Consider the following 23,427-nt stretch of genomic DNA (forward strand, 5'->3'; position numbering starts at 1 on the left):
GATTTGAGGGTTAGGATTTGGCTTCACATGTCGAGACTCTCTCTTTTCTCAAATCTGAACGGATCTAATCTGTTTTTATCGTTCACCTGTTCTAGATCTAAAGCTCTAGAAAACCTGGCTCTGGTACCAATGTTAAACTATTCTGATCGCATGGTAATAGATCTAGCCGGGTACATTATCGTAAACGGATAACATGTACTAGTACGTGAACTAAATAGAGATTAGAGAAAGGAGTAGTGCTAGGTTACCGACCGTCGTCGGGCTTCGATCCAGTGGCTTCGGCCATAGTCGTTGTTCCGGTATCTGCACGAGGGCAGCGACGGTCGGTGAAGACGGTGTCGGTGATGAGCAGTGGCGATCGGCGGTGAAGACCGATGACGGCGCAGTGCAGTGGTGAAGGTGCTTCCCGTCACTGGCAGCGCCTCTCACTAGATCGGGTTTAGGGTTTGGGTGTCGGTGGGGAGCTCGGCTTAGACGAACCTCGTGACTTGAGCCGCCGGCCCCCACCTCTATTTATTATGCAGTGTGACAGGGGCCCTCCAGCCATAGTGGGCTGGGCACCCCGATCAAGGCGCAGATCAAAGGCCCAACTGGGCCGTTGAGCCTAGTATGGGATTGTGATCAATCTAATAGTAACAGTAGTACCTCTCAAGTCTGATGTGCTCCCTCAGAGCAGGCTGGCGGAAACTGGCATTTTGGAAGTATCCCGGTGAGATCCGACGAGCCATGCATCTGGAGAAAGAAAGAAAGGAAGAACTCTTCCTGCAAGTGCAAAATAATCAAGGTGTGGTGAACAAGGACTAATGTACTTTTTCCCCCCATTTGAATCTCCAAGGTTGTTCATACATCACATGTACTTTAGCTTGGTTTTAATTTGTACCTCGTGCTGGGAATGGACTAAGCAGGTGTCACTTTGTTTGGGTTTTAAATGTTCTCCTCATCGGGGACCCCAGGAATGGTATCATACTCCGTAGTCAAGAAGGAAGATGTATATGGATTATGGAAACCGCCTCCTTGCTGTCCTCGGTGCTCACCTAGTCACCTGCTCTAGCTCTATAACAAAGAACGAAACAGATGCAGCAGTTTTGTTGGTAGCTATGTGCCTCTACACTCTGCAGCGAGGTGCTCTGTAGCATGCCGGCCGACGGACACAAGCACTCCTGGTTGGGATTGGGCGCTTGGGCAACACAGGTGTCCGCTTCTTCTCTCTCATTCGTATCCTTCGATTCGTTCCCTCTGGTCTCCACGGATGGTACCCTCGTCTCCATGGATCCTTCAGTTGCCCGAGGTCAGAGCATTGGAGGCGTAGAAGCATTTGCTGAGGTGGAATGTGAACTGGAGCGCGAGCATGCGGACGTAGACTAGCAGGAGGAGCTGGCGGGCATGGCCGCGGCCCGCGGCGGAGAGCGACATGCTCTCTGCCTTCGCCTCCGGCCGCGTGCCCATGTCGAGGTCACCTCCCGCGCGCTGCTCCCCTTCCTCGCATACGCAAGCGACGACTCCATGGCCACGGTGGCCGTGCTGGTCCACGGTATCGATCCTGGTTCTTGCCTGTTCCAGCCGAGCTGTGAGGGCGCCAACGATGCCCTCCTATGGCCACTGTTAGTCTTGGATCACGGCAAACGCCGATGGCGAGGACACAGCGCCAGAGACAGAGAAGACAAGACTCAAGAACAAACACAACACATGCCAACACTTGGTTTTGGTGCAGCCTGAAAGCGTAACGTTTTGTCTTTTATTGGAATACAAAGAACAGAGCTATGCTCGCCACAGCGCGCATGACCCGAGAAGTGTGCACATCCATCCCCACGCACTGCGTTCGTCGGTCATGGCTGCATGCCTAGGTGCGTGGTTGAGCGATTCTCATGCCACGACGTCCTACGTGCGCGGCCGTCACAGCCTGGGGCTCACGCGCTTACAACTGCCTAAAACAAAAAGATGCCATGCAATCCTAATTAACCAGCACACACAAGATTACTAACAAAATCTTCTCCTCATTATTGTGTATGCCCAGTACATCAATGACTCCCATCCTAGAACGCAAGTCTCAGAACTGCTCAAGCCCCAGGGCTTTGGTCAGTATGTCCGTCAGCTGCTCCAATGTCCCAATAGACTGCAGTTGCACCCTATTCTCCTCAACACACTCGCGAATGTAATGATAGCGAATATCAATATGCTTAGTGCTGTCGTGGAAGACGGGGTTCTTGCTAAGCGCGATGGTGGTCTGGTTGTCGATCTTCAAGTTGATGGCGTCGGTCTTCTCCCCTTTGAGCTCTGCAAGAAGACGCGCCAACCATACTCCCTGGCGGGCTGCAGTAGCTGTGGCAATGTACTCCGCTTCACAAGAGGACAGTGCCACAACCCTCTGTTTCTGTGATTGCCAGGTGATGACATTGCTGCCCAGGAAGAAGAGGACGTTGGTGGTGCTTTTGCGTGTATTAATGTCGCCGGCTAGATCGCTGTCGCTATAGCCAGTGAGCTGGGCCTCCTCCTTCCTTTTGTAGTGGCAGCCGAAGTGCAAGCTACCAGCAACATACCTTAGCACTCTCTTCATGGCTGCAAAGTGTTCGGTGGTGGGTTTCTCCATGAACCTGCTGATGTAGCCCACCGAGTACGCTACATCTGGTCTCGAATTCACCATATAGCGCAGGGACCCCACAATGCTACGGTAAGATGTTGGATCAATAGCAGGAGTAGTACTCAACTTACTAAGTTTCAGCCAAGCCTCCATAGGGGTGTGGCTCGAATTGCATCCGGTCAGGCCTGCGTTCTCTAGAATCTTGGCCGCATAGGCGCTCTGGCTGAAGGTGATCCTAGCCTTAGTCTATGATACCTCAAGACCGAGGTAGTAGTGGAGCAGCCCCAGGTCGCTCATCTTGAACGCCGCCTGCATCTCCGCCTTGAACGTGTCAAGGTCGATGTTGTTGGCGCCCGTGATCACCAGATCATCGATGAACACGCCCACAACAAGGCACCGATCACCTTTGCCTCGCAGGTAGACGGCGTGTTCGGAGGCGCTCCTCTAGAAGCCGAGCTTGAGCAGCAACTCATCGAGCTTGGAGTACCAAGCGCATGGGGCTTGACGTGTAACACCCTCGGTGTTACGCCCTAAACAAATTAGTAAAACATGTCCTGAGCATTATGTTTATGTGAAAAAGCATATGATAAAGTGTGTAGATCAATTTCTTGTAACCTAAAATGACTAATAAAAATGTTAAATGAAAGTTGATTCAATAGCTCATGTATATCAAGTAGGGTTGAAAACCAATTTTTATTGAGCAAAAACATTATAGAACAAGTGTGTGACACCTTAATAAAGTTTGAAGCACAAACTTTGTAGATGACAATGCAACTCTTGTTGTAGAAAAATAATATTGCTAGATAGTATTTCCAATGGCTTGGAAATGGAACTTGGAAATTAAAATCAGCCAAACTTGAGAAGTTACTAAGTCTAAATACAAGTTTGACAACACCAAGTTCACGAATTAATTCTGAGCAATCTAGATAAGACTTGGTACCATGTTCTAGCCTTTATGGGTAGCCTGATATGCCCTCTTTAGCATAGTGAAGGTGGTTTAGCTTCAACTCCGATAGTATAGTTTTTACGGATGCTTTAAAATTCGTGCATGCACACCGTCACTGGTTGACGGGTCTGCGCGCGTAGTCACCACGCGCGGCTGCTCTGCGTCGTCGTGCAGCCGTGCCCTGCACTCCCACGCTACCGCACGCTGGTCGTGGCCTGGCTGCGGCTTGGCCGCTCCAATTGCAGCGCCCGACGCCGGCCAGCCGTGGGCCACAGTGCCCCATAGGCCGCTGCTGCCCTACCCGCTGCCGTTGCTGCCCTGCACGCTGCTGCCCACCCTGCTTCGCACTGTCGCACTATGGCTGCTACCACTACATCTCGCTACCGCACACGTGGGCTAGCCCTTGCTGCCCTGCGCCTCTTCTCGCCATTATGGTGTTGTGCTGCACTTGGCTTGGTCTCAGCTAGGGACACACGCGCACATTTCCTCTAACCACATTAGCCTATAGCACGCGCACATGTGCCATTCTGCTAGCAGTCAGCCACGTCCTGCCAAGGCGAGCATGAGCCGAGCCAGACCTACCCCCCTCTCTTCTCTGCTGCCATGGCCGCCGATCCGCACCATCAAATTCGGCATGGTTGAGTCACCATCGCCCAATTCATCACAACCCTAGCTCTGCCATTAAGTCGTCTTGCTAACCGACCCCACCTTGCCTTAAATTGTGTCCGATCGAGCTCTAATTTTGGAGTTTCCCCAACGCAGAGCCGTTAAGGCCACATTCGGTTGGCTTAGTGGCAACCCTTCTGAAAGGTCGAGATGGCGGCTAGAGGGGGTCAATAGTTGTTTCTAAATTCTAATCGCATCGACTAACCGAAACAAGTGCAGAATTAAAACAATCGGTCTAGCCAAGACTATACCTCTCTATCTATGTTCTCTAGCACCTTACAGGGATCCTAATTAAGTAACTAAGGTGCCGGGCTAGCTAGAGCTCACCTAATCAATTCTAGAAGCAAGGTCACACAACCCTATGCCACTAGTACTTTAAGCAACGGGGAGCTCCTACACATGCTAGTAAGCAAAAGCACAAAGCCAACTACGCTCACTAGTAATGCTCAATAACAAGGCAACCAATGCCAAATTAGACAGCGCAAATACTTAGCTACACAAACTAAGCAATGTGACTCACAAGGTTACACAAACCAAATTAGTCACGTAAGGGAGCTACTTCTATGCTACACAAGCAAGAAGGTTACTAGTGAGCTACACAAGCAAACTAATTACAAGAGCAACTACACAAGCACAAAGTATATGAAAGTAAATACAAGCTTATGTAAGAGGATAGCAAACCAATGGGAAGAACAATGTTGACACGTTGATTTTCTCCCGAGGTTCACGTGCTTGCCAACAAGCTATGTCCCCATTGTGTCGACCGCTCACTTGGTGGTTCGGCGGCTAATTGGCATCACCCGCCAAGCCCGCATGTCGGGCACCACAAGAACCTACCCTGAAAGTGAGGGTAGCTCAATGACACACTCAACTAGAGTTGCTCTTTGCAGCTCCCACGGGGCGAGCACAATGCCCCTCACAAAGCTCTTCTCCGGAGCACCGCACAAGCTTCTTGCGGACTTCAACGAAGACCACCACCAAGCCATCTAGGAGGTGGCAACCTCCAAGAGCAACAAGCACCACTGGCTTGCAACTCGATCATCTAGTGCCACTCGATGCTACTTCACGATGCAGTCGCACTAGAATCACTCACTCACATAATCGGATGATCACTATCAAGCTAGAGTGAGATGGAGGGCTCCCAAGCATTACCACATAAGCCACCAAGGCTCTAGTGTGCTCAGCTACCAACACTTCTATTTATAGTGTTGCATCTGGTTTTAAGAACAAAACCAGATACACACCATATGTGAGCCCAGGAAGTCAAATCTTACATATAGTTACAAATAAGGATAATACCAATAGACAATGCTCAATATATAGTGTACTTCGTATAGAGAATATAACCTTAGATAGCAAACAGCGAAAAGACAACTCTGATCTTTAGGTGAAGACTCTAATTTCATAGGCACAACTGACTGGTTGATCACAAGCCTAACTCCTCTAGACTAGCAATCTGATACCCATCCGGGATTTTTCTAAACATTTTAAAAAATAAAGCAAGCGTAAGTACTTATCGTACTCAACAAATATAACATGGGGTTCATGAGGCTCAAAAGGCTGACACTGGTTTAACTGCGATTAGCTTTTAATTATCACAATTTTAGCAAAGGAGTAGCAACAAGTTTATCACATGCCCATATAAACACATGATCAGGTAAACATGAATAATGAATAGCATAAACAGTAATCATTAGTGAGCATATTCATCATCAGTATCATCTGTGTTCATTATCTATTCCGTAAATGTTCTAAGGCCGCTTGTGATCGTGAGCACGGCTGATATACCAGTTTTACACTCTACAGAGGTTGTACACTTTCACTGTGAGTCATGATTTACCCTTTCACCCAAGGTGATCAGCCTCTTGACCCACTACTAAGGAAGGTCGGCAGGGTTCACTATGAAGCCTTTCAAAGATTCGTCTAACAAGTTAGGGCCATTAGATTCACTCAGCAAACCGATATAGGAACCCCCCTGTCGAATGGTATAATTCCATCACGACTATATACATAAGAGTAGAGTTTGTCCTATACCTGATTCATCAAGCCATTCTTACGCCAATAAAGGTAACCTCTAACAAGCTAGAAAAGGTCCTCATGCTGAGCTCAAGCTAGAGCCATGTAGCCCTCAAAGCTGTACTGTAAGTCCCAGATAATCACTTACAGATAAGTCCTTAGGGAGAGGAATCTAGAGCACCATAAAAATAGCCCAATGCTCTAGCCCTCTTGTTCCATGTTGCTAAAAACATCTTTTAGTATTTATTGCATATACCATTAGTCAAGTTACAAGATCATGGCTTTAGTTTGAGCACTAGCAAAGCTACCCAATGCAATAACCTAAAGGTATCAAGGTACAAGTACAGAAGACTAGGATATCCTTAGTGGTAATCAAGGTAGACACATGCAATATGAATTAAGTGATTTAAGGTGTATAGGACAATAAGGACGATCCCATGCTATACTTGCCTTAAAATTAGATCCTTCTTTCCAAATCTTCAAAGATCTGCTTCTTGATTCACCACGTATATCTCACCGACTAGACATAATCATAAAGCACCACACAAACATCCATGCAATCATACATGAAGCAAACAATAGATCTAAATTAGAACAGTACACCAATCATAGAAAAATAAGTAAAAGAGTTTGAAACAGGATTTTACGCATCGTTACGAACACACAATTGTAAGAGGCATGCTAATCGGAGCTACAGTTTGAATGAAATGGCTACCGGAAGATCTACTTATAAGAGAAAAGATAAAACTATAAGCTTCATGTGTTTTAACTATATAAAAGTGTATATAAATTAAATTAAGTCAAATTTAGATTTGAATTATAAAACTAAAGTAAAACAAATTATATTTTATTTTTAAAATCTAGTTGCATAATTATTATCCAAATTAGAGTTTAAACCATGAAATTCTAGAAATAGTGACATAATAAACATTGTTACTAACACGTAGATCTCGTTGTAATGAATCTAGCATAACTTGAACGGGTCAATTCAGAGCTAAAAGGTAGAAGATATGATTTAAATAAGATTTCCTTTAATAAAATAATAGATTAAATCTAATCTTGAATTTTAAAAGTTTAAAATATATCTAACAGTAGTATGAACATGTAGATTATGAAATTATGAACCTAACGCAAGTTGAACGGGTCAAATCAGAGTTAAAACAGAGAAAACATGGCCTACAGAAGATAGTGGCAAAACTGTAAATAACTGGAAACATATTTTTGAAGTCAACCGAACAAAATACGCTTTTAAAAGAAGAAGGCATAAGCTATTGAATACGCAATGGACCACGGGTTCGATAATAGAAAAGATAGGGATTCTTTAGAAAAACAGTAGGGACTGCGGGTTCGAAATCAGAAAAGTGGAAGGGCTCTTATGCAAAATTAACCGACCAAAGGGGTATCGTGCGATCTCGGCCGTTGGATCTAGAATGAATGGATCAGATAAACAGGACGGGTGACAGAAAGGGCTGTCAGCTGGCACAGTAACCGCGGCCAAGCTCGAATTCGGTCCTAGAGACCACGAAGGGGCTCACAAATTGGACCGGGAGATAGAGGGCACGACAACGAACTCACCTAGAGCAACTATGAGTCCAGAGACGGCTGGAAGATGGCGTGCTGCATCAGAAGGAGGACGGCGGACGGCGGCGTGAGCTCGCTAGGGCAAGGGCGGCGGCGGCACTTTAGGGTTGGGGTAGAGAGGCGGCACGGGGTCCTGGCCCATATTTATGAGTGTGGAGGAGCTTGCGGCGCACGACAACGAGGAGGCAGGGCAGACAGGGACACTCGGTGTGGCAACGGTGGTGTCTGGCTCAGGCACATCACGAGTAAGAAGATGGCGAGGACGCTGACAAGCTGGCCTGGTTCGTCAGTGAAACCGAGAGAGAAGGAGACGCGCGGTGCTGGCGCTACGGGCTGGGTCGACGCCAACGGGCCGAGACGGAGGTAGAGCAGGTTGGGCCGTGGTCTTGCGGAGTTGAGCGGGCCGTGCAGGAGCAAAAAAGATGGGGAGCAGGCCAGCGGCCTAAAGAGAGGGAGAGGGAGAGGGAGAAGAGTTTTTTCTTTTTCCAAACTTTTTCCTATTTTGTTTTCAAAACCAACTTCAAATGTAAACCAAATCAAATTCAAATACACTTTTTGATTTAAATAAAAATAAGAAATTTTGGTATGCTCCCAAAATTTTTTTTACAAAATTAAAAATTCCTTTATTTTCAAATTTTCTTTTCTTCTACTTCAAAGCCAATTTCAAAAGCATTTTAAATTCATTTTGAATTTTGGATTCAACCACTCATTACAATAGATCAAATGTACCGGCATGTATGCGCATCCATATTGCTACTCCTTATGACGTATTTTTAATATAATGAAAAATATTATTTTTTCTATATTTCATGAGCACAAAAATTCCAAATTAAATCATTTTAGCTTTATTTTAGAAAGAGCAAATTTGTGGGTGTTACATATAGCCCCCACAAAAATAGAGCCATTATACCCCTTCACTGGACGTAGCTCGGGGTGACCGAACGCTCTGGTCAGATCGACCGAACGCACCCTGCCAGTGTCCAGTCAACGGATGCACGCCATGTGTTGCCTCCATTCAACCTCAGTCGCTTGATCTCAACAGTCAAGTGATGACTAGACGTAGCACAGTGCCAAGACCAAACACACTATAGTGTATAACCAGACACAGGACTCAGCGTACTGTCACTTCCAGTAAGGTTCCAGTCGCGACTGGACGCATCCGGTCAGTCACGATCGGACGCAGCATCAGCGTTCGGTCCTTTCTCCTCTTCTCTGTGCTGCCATGTCAGCGGGACTGGACACACCCATCACGCGTCTGGTCACGATGTGACCCAGGGTTCGGTCAAAGACTGACACCAATGTCTTCACTGCTTTCACTGACCGGACATAGGACCCAGTATCCGGTCACTGTGTGAAACCCTGTCTTTTCTATACAGGGCGCCGGTGGCACTTCGCTAGTGAAGTTTTGAACCCTTCCTCCCAACTGCTAAACACAATGTGTATCACCTTTCACCTCTGTTTCTTCACCGAGTTGATCCACATCAACTCTAACTTCTTCTCCTTTGCAAATGTGCCAACACCACCAAGAGTACACCACCATGTGTATGTGTGTTAGCTTTTCACAAACATTTTTCAAAGGATTAGCCACTCAACTTGTCATGCCACCCGATCCTAGCGATGATGCAAAGTTAGATCACTCGAGTGGCACTAGATGATCGATATGCAAACAAGTTTGCCCCTCTTGATAGTATGGCCATATATCATAAACCCGATCATCAACTTCTCTACACACCTATGACCAGTGAAATGAAATGCCCTAGGCTATACCATTGCCATGCGTATTCCATTTCATCTCCTCTAATGTTGATGCAACACATGCACCAACACGATCAACAATGATATGATCCACTTCATATCATCACGTGATCATATTGGTTCATCGATCTTGACTTCACTTACTTTTCACCGTTGCCTTCGTCCATCGGCACCAAGTCTTGCTCAAGCTTTACCGCCACGTGGTCCATCGCTCTAAAGCCTCTGACTTGCCCTTCACGCTTGCAACCGGTCCATCAAGCCAAGTTTTGTCTTGATCTTCTCCACCTTGATCACATGACTCAATGTCATGTCTCATGTGCAATAAGCTCCTTCATCATAACATGTGTGAGCTTTGTAATATCTCTGAGCCATTTCCACCTCCATGGCATATTTTGCTCACACACATGTACCTGTGGACTAATTACCTGTGTATCTCACATAAACACAATTAGTCCACCTAGGTTGTCATTCAATTACCAAAACCACACAAGGACCTTTCACCTTCCCAGTAGCCATTCATGCTCAACCAGCTGCACCACTAGCCTCACCTTGACTCCCTCTTCATCCTGCGCTCATCAGTTGTACCTCTACCGCCTCCCCATCGATGTTGGTGCGACCGTGCCGCCGCGGTGCGTCGCCGCATGGCTCGACCACACTGGATAGCCCTTCTCCATCATCCTCCACTCCAACTGTCACCTTGGCCTACTCCATGGTAGCCTCCTGATACTCATGCGCTAACCAATTAGGTCTGTAGCTCCCCAGCTCGTCGGAATAGTGGCGCCACCATCACGGATGGCCGCGCGCTGCTGCAGCCTTCTCCAGCAAGTCATGTCACTCTGCACTGCCGCTTAGTGTAGCCGCTCGGGTTGAAGATGGTGACCGACCTGTTAGGAGGGTTGGTGCAGGTTCCAGGTGGTCGACGTGGCCGCGCTGTGTCACCGCCACCACGCCGCCGTGCGCTGAGTCGCTAGGGGTGCGCGCGGGGGAATTCTAGGAAAGTCAGGGGGTTAAGTGAGAAGGTTTGAGAGAGGGGAAATAGCGTTAGTACTTAGTTGTATTTTGGGAGAAGTGTGAGGTCTATTTTGCAAAAGCGCCAGCGCGCGCGGGATTCCCCCGCCGCGTGCTGGCATCGTGTGGGCTGCGCGGGAGATTCATTTTTCTTTTTCCTAAGAAATTAGTAATGGTTTTCTAATTTAATTTCTGAGCCGATCTTTGATAATTAATACAAAATCATGTAGGTGTCCAAAATTTATGAAACAAATGTTGTTAGGTTTCTAAAATTGTGATCTATCTGGTAGTATAGATAGATCATGCATATCTGTGTTGAGACAAGGAGCTATTAAATAGTATGAGAATGCTTAATATTATTAAGTTAATTATTGTAGGAAACTTTGTGGTAAATTGGTGATAGCTTTGATCTTGAAATTTTTATAGTAGCTTCATTGTATTATTATGTGCTTACTATAATTTTTATAGCCCTAATATAGCTTGTTTATTAGGGTAGCTGCATATCCATTAAACATTTAATATGAATAAGAGCATAACATTGATTTAGGAAATTAAGCAATTGCTAGGGTGAGCTTGACACTTGATTTGATAGAGCTGATAGTTAGCTTAGTATCTCAGTCATTAGAGCTAGCTTTGTAGCTTAACATATGTATTCTTATTTTAAGAGTTGTTGTTGCCTAAATACTAAATTGTTGCATCATCATCATCATCGCATGCATATAGAGAACAAGTCGGCGGAGATCATGACCACCGGCGATCATGAGTTCAAGGAGATCATCGAGGAGTACAAGGAGGAGATTCTCGTGTAGCAGGAGGTCTCGGAGCCACCGACGACTGACTCAGCTAACACCGCGCCAGCCAAGGCAAGCCCCGGTGTATAACCCTTATTTTTAATAATCACTAAATATATATATGTGATGTGCATTTATGTTACAGGAATTTTATGCAAAACCACCTACATACACTACACCACAACACCACATCACCGTCAGACATCTGACGCTAAAAATTATATTTATCAATGGATGATCTGTCGCTAAAGATAACTCATAGACCATCTGTCGCTAATTCCTCATTTAGCGATTTATTGTCTGTCGCTATAGATACTGATATTTAAGGTTGAACTGTCTGTCGCTAAAGCCAAGTATACTGTCAATCTATCTGTCGCTAAAGAAAATGGGCCCCACGCTGAGCTCCCGTGCCCCACCTCTATCTAGCTCGCTCGCAAATTTTTGTTTGTCCCACTAGTGATCCCTAGACTCTCCTCTCCCCAAAATCGCAAATTCAGCTTTTCCAAATCATGAACAAACCACTAAGCTATGAATCTATGGTTGAATGTACTTGGATTCAGTTTTTTTAGTATCTTTTTGTTGAATGTATCTATCTGAGAACATGTAGTCCCACTTTCTTAAAAATGTTTGAAATATTTATGAAATGATCATGGACCAAAATTTAATATAAGCACGCAAAAATTTGAAACACGTACTTTTATTTGGAACTTAATATAGACATGTAGAAATTTGTTTAAACTATAGAAAACAGTAAATGATTTTCAAAATTTTGTGTACTTTTACGCAACAACATATATGTAGTCTATTTCATGTAAAAATATTTTAGTTACAAGTACTATTTTGATTAGAATATTCACCAATGTGTCTTAATTAGTTAAAATAAAAAAATAATTAATAAAGACGAACCTTTCATGTGTGGCCTCCAAGCCCACAGTCGGCCCACCTATCCCTCCCACCCAGGCAACCCTAGGTCACAAGTCACAACACACATGGACACAACCTATCTATCGAGCCGCCGCTCCCTCCGCACTCCGCACCCCCTATTCTGTTCGCTCTCTCCTGCTCTCTCTCCGCAGCTCTCCCACCCGGTGCTCTCTTCCTCATGGAGGAGCTCGATTCTACAAGGAAGAGCTCGATCCGGTGAGAAGGGTCCTAGATCCGGCGCGGACCCAAGAGGCGGCCATGGGCGGGCTTGTAAAGAGGAGGCATGGGCTTGAGATGCGTCAGCGGTGCGGGTCCGAGATGTGGCAGCGGCACAGATCCATGCAGCGGCAGCCGGCGAAGGTCCAGGTTGCGGCGGCTACAGTTTCCAATAGGGCCAAGGAGGCAGCAGCGGCGTGGCTCGGGAGGCGCATAGCCACGAGATGCGGTAGCGGAGCCGGTCTAGGATCTCACAGCGGCGTCGGTTCAAGATGCAGCAGCGGCGCGGGATGTGGCGGCGCAGACCCATCAAGAGACGCTCAGGAAGGAGCTGGTGGTTCAAGCTCTGAGGAGGATGAGGCCACGGCGGCGACAGCCACCACTACCCACGACGGCGCGCACTCCAGACATCACTACAATGTGAGACAACCCTCCATCTCCCCTTGTGTAATTTATTTGCTTGTGTAGATGCAATTATGGTTTGATCTCGTCATCTCGTGTGTGTGTGTGTGTGTGTTTATGGCTGGCTGCTAAGTTTGGACTTGATATCGTATCGATAAATGTTTAGTGAACTGCTAGAAAATTAATCTTTGATTTGTAAGTGTACTACTGCTACCTATTTTTCATCATTTGTAGAACATGATTTTGAACTAAATGCAGGTCAAAAATACTGGTCTCAGATATGAATTAGTTTTCCCAGTAAACATCACCGAAGAGAGCACTAGTTTGCTGACAAAAATAATTTTGCCATTAAGAACTAGTTACCTGCTTGTCAGGCACCTTATGTAGTAATTCTGATTGTTATTTTTTCCCTCCAATCTAAGATTTCTAAATTGGTCTCTCTTTTTTCCTGAATTGATTACAAAATTAAGTAGAACAGAAAGTTTTGTGAACAGTAGTCATATCTGTAAAATGACGATTTTACAGACAGATATACAGTATTCCATGAAACGAGTAGACTTGCATCTTTTTTTCCTGAAAGGGCCTCTCATGATATATTTGTACCATTTAATTGTTTGAGCATTAATGAAGTGTAACTATTTTGAGTCATTCTTTTCAGAAGGTTGTACTTCATTAGTCAAACTTTGATTTTAAATGAGCAATACATTATAGTCACTGTATGTGTATGTGCTATTCACAAACAATCCATTTAATAATAGTAAATGACTAACTACGATTGTGCTTGTAAAACATGCCATTTTGTTTCAAAGTCATTATCAACTTTTCACTTTTTTTTGAAAACTTTTCACTATGGAATACCCTTATATTCAGATACCAAAATTTCTTTCAACTTTGTACCTTGTCATGACAAATTCTAGTGTACTAGGATTCTGGAAGAACGAATATACCAGTTTGATAAGTATAATTTTAAGTCTTGGAAGAAACATGATTGATAGAGGTCCAAAACATGAGTATATCCAGCATGAGTAATAAGTGTAATTGTTCTGCTAGTTGACATTGCTTGTTCTGCTAGTTAACAATTTGATGTTGTCTCTATGATTTCCTATTTTATGCTAAATTAACAGCAAGTACTTTCTTATTGTTTCAGTTGCAGTCTGAATTTTCAGCATGTTTGGATCTAACTTATATATACTATCTCATATATTAGGCTGCAATCTGAATTTTTAGCAAGTCTTGATCTTAATTATACTAATATGTATTTTTAGCAAGTCATGATTTAGAATAATAATATCTCTTATAACATTCATTACCTCCTATTCCAAGATTTTCTTACAATATTTTATTTAGATCACAAACTCTTAATACTGATGCGGGACATCATAAAGCCCCAGGGGATGCTCCAAACTTCTAGTGAACCACTGTCTTTAGGAGTCAAGACCCTGTTTGAATGGGAAGTAGTAAGCCAATAACAGTGAAGGTAAGCTCAATTGACTTCTTAGATATCTCAAATTTCTTATACAAAACTACTGTCTTTAGTGTTGGTCCTCCAAACAATGTCACCACCTCTGAAATTTTTACTGCATATGTGCATTAGTAACTAAGATATAAGTTAATTTGTAGTAGCTACTGCAGCTATCAGTCCTCTATGTGTTTAATTTCAGTATGTAATCTGAGTTTGCAGCATGCGTCAAAACGGTTATTTGATTTTAAGAAAAATAATATATTGCAGTCTGAAAGTCCAATGCTCCAAGGGGACTATGTGGAAGATGAAATCACTACATTGAGTAGTGGCACACTTTTTGGTACACCGTACATAGGAGTTGCAGCATGTGTCAAAACTATTTATTTCAATTTTGAGAAAAATACTACTTTGAGTAATGGCACACTTTCTGGTACACCACACACAGTGGAGGAGGGTGTTCCATCTCTATCACACTTGGCTTCCACATTTATTCTTCTATGTATAGTTGCTGCTTTCTACTTGTGTTGCTTGCTCGGCCTTGAACTCGAAATAATGGCAGAACTTCTATTCTAGCATGATAGTATCCTAAGTTTGTTGTCTTTGCGCATCGAAGCATGAGTTTTTTTATATGGTCACATATGCAAAGCCATGCCATTTTTTATAAAAAATGTAGAGGTGTTGTGGCCAAGTGGCAATGCAAATGCTAGTTGTCAGTTGTCGATCTTATTTCTAATTGCTCTCTATTATGAAATTTTGTAGTGTGAACAAATATAATCTGAAATCTGCTCGCTGCAAAGACTCATGGATAAGACATGGATTAAAGATGTGCACTCATATAACTCTTTTGGTGCTTCACTTTGCTAGATGATGTACACAAGCATATGGTGTACACGACAAATTGGATGTAAGATATATATGTGTTTGTGTACCTTCATGTGACATGTGGACACTATATTAAGCTTGAATCTGTGTATGATATGTGATATGTGCTACATTTTTTCTCATTGTATTTATTTTTTTGTATATTTATATTGTCCTGTTGAACCATCTGTCGCTATAAACACATGGGTTATTGGATGGTCTGTCGGTATATGCTTGGTAACAAAGCATCTGTCGCTAAAAACTAGCAATGGACTATCTGTCACTATAAATATTTAGGGCAGCAGACTGTCTGTCGCTAAAAGTAATGTCTGATGCTAAAGATTTTTAACAACAGGACTTACACCGTTTGCACAAGTCTGTCGCAATACCTTTTTAGCGATAGATCATCTGTCGTTGTATGTGCTTTCAGCGTCAGATCGTCCATCGCCAATCTCGTTGTTATGGTGTAGTGATAGATATAACTGTCCTATGAGTCTTACTAGTGCAGGTTAGAGTAGCTGCTATGCTTAGGTTTTTGGCAGCGTGAGTAACCTGCCGTTACTCACAATAGGTGATTATTATAATTACTCTCATGATAAGAATGATGAAAGGAAAATGGAGACCGGGCAGGGATATGGTATGTGTATTAGTGGGTGTAACGAGTTGTGTCCTGCAGCCATGGGGCTTCATTTGGTTACACTGTTTTCCCTGTCCATGTTGATTGAGGACCATCCATTGATGTGGATGGTAGTCAGGTCACAGACTTATTATCCTAAGCACATACTTGCTTATGGGAGCGGGAAGGCTCGTTACGCTCTTGTTGTGGGTTCTGGCTCTTTCCGAACTGACTGATTCGAGGCGAGGAAAGGTGGAGGTCTAAGCACCTTATTGAGATCGGGTCTCAAGTGTGGGGGCTTGGAGTCCAAGTTTGGACGAGGACCTAGACCCCATGACAGGAGTGGAATGGGTTGGTCTTGTTTGTGCCTAGGGTACAAACGGGGCATGTGTTTCGGGGTACCCAGCTAGGATAATTGGTTCGTGAATCACCATTTTGGTGAGACGGTGTGACTTGGCTATGGTCTAGCACCATAGTAAGAACTGGAATATGAAATATGGTAAAATAGTTCTCATTGCTCAACCCTTGCTTGAAGGTAGTACAGGTGCTTACCTAGAATGGTTAGCTAATGAAGTAATCATGACTGCTAATTAAACTTGATCTTAAGGACATACTTCTAGTAATGCTTTTCGCAAACAAAAAAAATAGCAAACCCATATTGCCTATCATACCCCTTGGAGTCAACAAACTATTGCCACTAGTCGGGTAAGTCTTGTGAGTACATTATGTACTCAGGGTTTATTCTACCCTGTTGCAAGTGTAGCTTGAGTAACTCTTATGTGGAGGATTCTTCTGGCGGGCACAGATAGATCCTTGTATCATTTTCGCTAGATGTTTATTTTTATTCCACTATTTAATTATCGCACACTGAACCCTGGTGTTGTAATAAATAATTTCCAAGAACTCTTATTATATGAAATTGACTAAGTATTGTAAGCTCGTACTCATTATTGGATTCTAGAGGTAAAACGTGGATTGATTCGAGTTCTCCCATGGGGTGTGCTCAACGGAACTATCCGATGTAGCTAACTTTCGGGGTGCTTAGTGTCTAGTGAAAGACGAGCGCCTCCGAAAGCGTGTTATTTCGGATGGTTCTGCCACAGGTGGTATCAAAGCCAATAATGAGTCTACGAGTTTAGAAACACTTTTCAAAACCTAAAATTTGACTAACAAAAGCTTTGCGAAAAGCAGGATGCGATAAATTATGTAAGTATAAGCCCTAGTAATATGGTCTATCTAGGATAGCGACACTAGTTTTATCTAATCAATCTTCTATAAGTACACTAACTTATGCTGCGTAAGAATCGTTTAGCATACAAGAAGTGAGTGTGCGCTGTGCCAAAAATTATATGCGAATGCCGCTATATTCCAGCTTGAGCGAATGAATAGGTCGATCCATGCATCATGAAAAGATAATCTTGTTTTTAAGTTAAACTCCCCTTCACGTATAATTTTTGCATAGTTAATTTGATAGGTTAATAAATAAGAGAAATGCTTTAACCTTTAAGGAAAAGTTCTCACTTGTAACCATTTATTGGGCCTTGTCATCTCTCTAGCTGTTTGTTTCTAAGTATGGAGGCCTGGTCCCTAACGGTGGTCTCCTACATGCTTATAGATGAACTTGAGGTCTGGTCACAGGAGCACCAGTGCTGGGACGGGCCGTGGTCTTGGTGAAGACCAGGGCGAAAATGGTCATGGCGATGATCATGGCAATGCCAATAGGGAGAGCCACGAGGCCCCACTCCTTGGACCTCCTCCTCTGCCACCACCACCGCCTCCGATGACCCATGCCGAGACGATGTCTGAGATGTTGGCTGCTCATCGCGAGTCAGCCCATGCCCTAGAGATGCTAGCACATGCTATTGGTGGTTTCACCCGTGGAGGCCCCATTGGTAATGGCGGGAACGAGCATGGTGCCTGCGGTCTCGAGAGGCCCTATTCCTATTAGGACTTCTTGGGGACACACCCTCCCATGTTTACGCTGACTGCGGAGCCTCTGGATGTGAAGCATTAGCTTTGTATTCTAGAGCAGAAGTTTCAGCTGCTCAATGTTACTGACGAGTAGAAGGTGCGCTTTGCTGCATAGTGGCTTCTAGGATCTGCCAGCACTTCGTGGGATACTTTCAACGCCATGTAGCCTGTGGACCATCATATGACTTGGTGGGAGTTTATCACTGCTTTCTATCAGTACTATATTCCTGCTGGTTTGCTAAACAAGAGGTTGTCTGAGATTCTAGAGCTGAAGCAAGGAAACATGACTATGATGGAGTATGTGAACAAGTTCAACTTGTGGATACTGATGAGAAGAAGATGGACCGTTTCAATCGTGGTCTCTCTTGTATCTTGCAAGAGAAGTTATATACAGAGGGATATAAGATTTTTGGTGCTTTGATGAATGCTACCATTGTTATGGAGGGACTTCAGCATGACTCTCAGGCTGAGTGGAAGCGCAAGAGGGTGATCACTGGGTCTTCTAGTCACCTACAGTCACAGAAAGTGCAGGTTGTGAGCAGGGTGTATTATCACTCTTTAGGTGGACAGCCATCTCACCAGACTTAGCAGACTCACGAGGCACCTTCCACTCAGTACCGTGCACCTACTCAGTAGGTGTAGCAACCTTAGGGACAGTAGGTTCTGCCTCATCAGGGATAGGGGAACAAGCTAGGTGCTTGTGTCAAGTGTGGCAAGGAAGGACACTATGCTCGTGAGTGCCCCTAGAACCAGCTTGCCCGGTCTTCTCAGCCTTCAGCCAACTCTCATCTGGTCAAGAGGACCATCATTAGGAAGAAGGTGCCCATGAGCCGCTCTAGATAGGTTAACTTCACTGAGGCTGAGGAGATCCCGCAGAGAGAGCCTGTGATGGCTGGTATGTTTAACATTGATTCTCACCTAGCATATGTGTTTATTTGATTCTAGTGCATCACATTCATTCATGAGTATGGGGTTTGCACAAAGGCATAATATATCTACTATGGCTATTCCTATTGCCTATAGAATTAGAACCCCGGGTGCGCACTTGTGCATTAAAACTTGGATGGACACAGTGAGACTAGTGCTAGCAACTCACTCTTATCGTCTCCAGTTCATGGTGCTGCCTGGGCAAGGCATAGATGCAATTCTGAGAATGAACTGGTTGAGAAATTATGGGTAGTCCTGAACCTTAGACAGAGAATTGTTGAGTTGAAGCTCCCTTCTTCTAAGGATAGAATGTCTCTCCTTATGCCTTCAGTCCCCACCTTGCCAGTTGTGGCTCATGTTGAAGCTTCTCCTGACCTTGCTTCTATTCCTATGGTCTATGAGTTTCTAGATGTCATTCCCAAAGATCTACCTAGGTTACCACTGGGCTAGGATGTGTGCTTATGCAAGATGGACATATAATAGCTTATGCTTCACGACAGTTGAAAAAGCACGAGTTGAATTATCCTACCCATGATTTAGAGCTGGCTGCAATTGTGCATGCTCTAAAAATTTAGAGACATTACTTGTTGGGAAATAAAGTGTGTGTCTACACGGATCATAAGAGTCTCAAATATATTTCACTCAATCCGATCTGAACATGAGACAACAGAGGTGGCTTGAGTTAATCAAAGATTATAACATAGAAGTTCATTATCACCCTAGAAAAGCTAATGTGGTAGCTAATGCCTTAAGTCAGAAGTCGCATCAAGTTGAAGAAGAATCTTTGTCTCTCAACCATTTTGAGGTGTTAGCCCATATTGCTCTAGTCTTGAATCTACTTGAGCAAATTAGTATAAAGCAAAGGCAACATGCTTCGGGAATTTCACATATCAAGAAGCTAATCGCCGAAGGGCGTGGTCCTCATTTCAGTATTGATGATCAAGGTGTGGTGAAGTTCAAGAACCGATTGGTGGTTCCCTCAAGTGATGAGCTTAGGAGAAAAATTTTGGATGAAGCTCACAACTCCATATTATTCATTCATCCAGGAAGTAACAAGATGTATCATGATTTGTGACACTTGTATTGGTGGCCAGATATGAAACAGGATATTACCAAATACATCTTAGAATGTGACATTTGTGGAAGGGTTAAGGCAGACCATATGCGTATGCCAGGATTTCTACAGCCCTTGCATATCCCTATTTAGAAATAGGAGGATATTTTCATGGACTTTGTTGTGGGGTTTGCCCCACATGGCAAAGGGGTATAACTCTATTTGGGTCATTGTGGATTGCCTTACCAAGTCTGCTCATTTCCTCCCAATGGATACAAGGTATTCAACCAAGAAGTATGCCAAGTTGTATTTTGATCGAGTTATGACCCTACATGGAGTTCCTCTCACCATTGTCTCTGATAGAGGGTCAGTTTTTGTCTCTTGCTTCTAGGAGCAACTACAAAAGTGCCTTGGTACTCACCTCCTCAGAAGTTTAGCTTATCACTTGCAAACTGATGGTCAGACAGAAAGGGTCAATCAAGTACTTGAAGACATGTTGAGAGCTTGTGCCATTTCTTTTCCTAAAAAGTGGGATGAATGCTTGATTTTAGCTATTTTTCTATAACAATAGCTATCAAGAGAGCATTCGAATGGCACCTTTCGAGGCTTTGTATGGCAAGAAATGTAGGACACCTCTTAATTGGGTGGAAGTGGGTGACCATGGTTACTTTGGACCTAATTTTATCAAAGAAGCAAGAGAATAGGTCAGTGTTATTCAGAGTCATTTGAAAGCAGCTCAAAACCATCAAAAAGCTTATGCAGACAAGAGGAGAAGGCCCTTGCAGTTTGAAGTTGGTGACCATGTGTATCTAAAGGTATCCCCGATGAGAGGTGTGCATTGGTTTGGAGTCCATAGAAACTTAGCTCCTCGTTATGTTGGACCTTATAAAATTTTGGAGCGGTGTGGTTTTGTTGCTTATCATCTCCAACTCCTAGATATTTTATCAGTAGTCCATAATGTCTTCCATGTTTCCTAGTTAAAGAAGTGTCTGTGGATTCCCAATGAAGTGGTGGAAATTGAAGGTCTCCCTCTCCAACCTGATCTTTCTTATATTAAGCATCACATCAAAATCTTGGATGAAAAAGTGAGAGTCAAAAAGGAACAAAGTGGTAAAATTCTATAAGGTCCAATGGCAAAATCATTCGGAGGATGAAGCCACTTGGGAACATGAGAGTTATATTCTAGAGCATTATCCCCATCTTCTCCCCGAAGTATTGAGGTAATGGGTTAAGTAAAAGTTTATTTCTTATCCCTTTTCCCACACTAAGCACTCACATGAAATCTCAGGATGAGATTTTATTTAAGGGGGGAGAGTTGTAACACCCTCGGTGTTACGCCCTAAACAAATTACTAAAACATGTCCTAAGGATAATGTTTATGTGACAAAGCATGTGATAAAGTGTGTAGATCAATTTCTTGTAACCTAAAATGACTAATAAAAATGTTAAATGAAAGTTGATTCAATAGCTCATGTATATCAAGTAGGGTCAAAAACCAATTTTAATTGAGCAAAAACATTATAGAACATGTGTGTGATACCTTAATAAAGTTTGAAGCACAAACTTTGTAGATGACAATGCAACTCTTGCTGTAGAAAAATAATAAAGCTAGATAGTATTCCCAATGGCTTGGAAACGGAACTTGGAATTTAAAATTAGCCAAACTTGAGAAGTTACTAAGTCTAAATACAAGTTTGGCAACACCAAGTTCAAGAATTAATTCTGAGCAATCTAGCTAAGACTTGGTACCATGTTCTATCCTTTATGGGTAGCCTGATATGCCCTCTTTAGCATAGTGAAGGTGGTTTAGCTTCAACTCTGATAGTTTAGTTTTTACGGACGCTTTAAAATTCATGCATGCACACAGTCACTAGCTGACTGGTCTGCGTGCGCGGTCACCACGCATGGCTACTCTGCATCACCATGCAGCCGTGCCCTACACGCCTATGCTACCACACACTGGCCGACCGAGGCCGAGGCTGACCTGGCCTGGCCGTGGCCTGGCTGCGGCTTGGCCGCTTCGACCGCAGTGCCCGCTGTTGGCTAGCCATGAGCCATGGTTCCCCATAGGCCATCACTGCCCTACCTGTTGCCGCTGCTACCCTACATGCTGCTACCCTCCCTGCTTTGCATTGCCGCACTATGGCTGCTACCACTACATCTCGCTACCGTGCACGTGGGCTAGCCCTTGCTGCCCAACGCCGTCTTCTCGCCATTATGGTGTTGTGCCGCATTTGGCTTTATCTCAGCTGGGGACACATGCGCATGTTCCCTCTGACCACATTAGCATGTAGCATGCGCAAGTGTGCCATTCCACTAGTAGCCAGCCACGTCCTGCCAAGGCAAGGATGAGCCAAGCTAGACCTACACCCCCTCTCTTCTCTGTTGTCATTGCCACCGAGTCGCGCCATCAAATTTGGCATGGTTGAGTCACCATCTCTCGATTCATAAAGTCCCTAGCTCTGCCATTAAGTCATCTTGCTAACTGACCCCACCCCACCATAAATCATGCCCAGCCGAGCTCCAATTTTGGAGTTTCTCTGACACTAAGCCATTAAGGCCACATTCGGCTGGTGTGGTGGCAACCCTTCCCAGTAGTCATTCATGCTCAACTAGCTACACCACTAGCCTCGCCTTGACTCCCTCTTCATCTTGCGCTCATCAGTTGTACCTCTACCCCCCATCGTTGCTGACGCGACCATGCCACCGTGGTGTGCCACTGCACGACTCGGCCGCATGTGGCTAGCCCTTCTTTGTCATCCTCCACTCCAACCATCACTTTGGCTTGGTCCACGGTAGCCTCGTGATGCTCACGCGCTAACCAATTTGGTATGTAGCCGCCCCAGCTCGCTAGAACAGTGGCGCCACCATCGCAGATGGCCGCGCGCCACTACAGCCTTCCCCAGCAAGTCATATCACCCCACACCGCCACTTAGCGTAGCCGCTCAGGACGGAGACGGTGATCGACTCGTTCAGAGGGTCGGCGTAGGTCCTAGGTTGCCGGCGTGGCCACGCTGTGTCATCGCCATCGCGCTGCCATGCGCTGAGTCACCGGGGTGCGCATAGGCGAATTCTAGGAAAGCTAGGGGGTGAAGTGAGAAGGTTTGAGAGAGGGGGAAATAGCGTTAGGACTTAGTTGTAATTTGGGAGAAGTGCGAGGTCTATTTTGCAAAAGCGCCAGCGCGCATGGGATTCCCCCACCGTGGGTCGTCTCACACACGAGCCAACATTGCATGGGCCGCTTCAGCGGGCCACGCGTGTGGGCCGCGCGGGAGATTCATTTTTCTTTTTCCTAGGAAATTAGTAATGTTTTTCTAATTTAATTTCTGAGCTAATATTTGGTAATTAATATAAAATCATGTAGGTGTCCAAAAATTATGAAACATATTTTGTTAGGTTTCTAAAATTGTGATCTATCTGGTAGTATAGATAGATCATGCATATCTATGTCGACACTAGGAGCTATTAAATAGTATGAGAATGCTTAATATTATTAAGTTAATTATTATAGGAATTTTTGTGGTAAATTGCTGATAGCTTTGATCCTGAAATTTTTAGAGTAGCTTCATTGTATTATTATGTGCTTACTATAATTTTTGTAGCCCTAATATAGCTTGTTTATTAGGGTAGCTACATATACATTAAACCTTTAA

At 44.3% G+C, this 23,427-nt stretch overlaps 1 protein-coding gene across 1 annotated transcript; it reads right to left on the minus strand.

The window, feature by feature from the left end:
- Window positions 1–2,047: 2,047 nt before the first annotated feature.
- LOC136521189 (secreted RxLR effector protein 161-like) lies at window positions 2,048–2,731 on the minus strand. Its single transcript, XM_066514893.1, has one exon. It carries the CDS (start codon window positions 2,729–2,731, stop codon window positions 2,048–2,050), a length of 684 nt encoding a protein of 227 aa, XP_066370990.1.
- Window positions 2,732–23,427: the final 20,696 nt, after the last annotated feature.

The sequence above is a fragment of the Miscanthus floridulus genome, chromosome 18, assembly GCF_019320115.1.
Source record: "Miscanthus floridulus cultivar M001 chromosome 18, ASM1932011v1, whole genome shotgun sequence".
In the NCBI taxonomy this organism is placed as follows: Eukaryota; Viridiplantae; Streptophyta; class Magnoliopsida; order Poales; family Poaceae; genus Miscanthus; species Miscanthus floridulus.

What these genes read in the sequence shown, in the direction of transcription:
- LOC136521189 (XM_066514893.1), bottom strand. Translation starts at nt 2,731, where the DNA reads ATGGAGGCTTGGCTGAAACTTAGTAAGTTGAGTACTACTCCTGCTATT.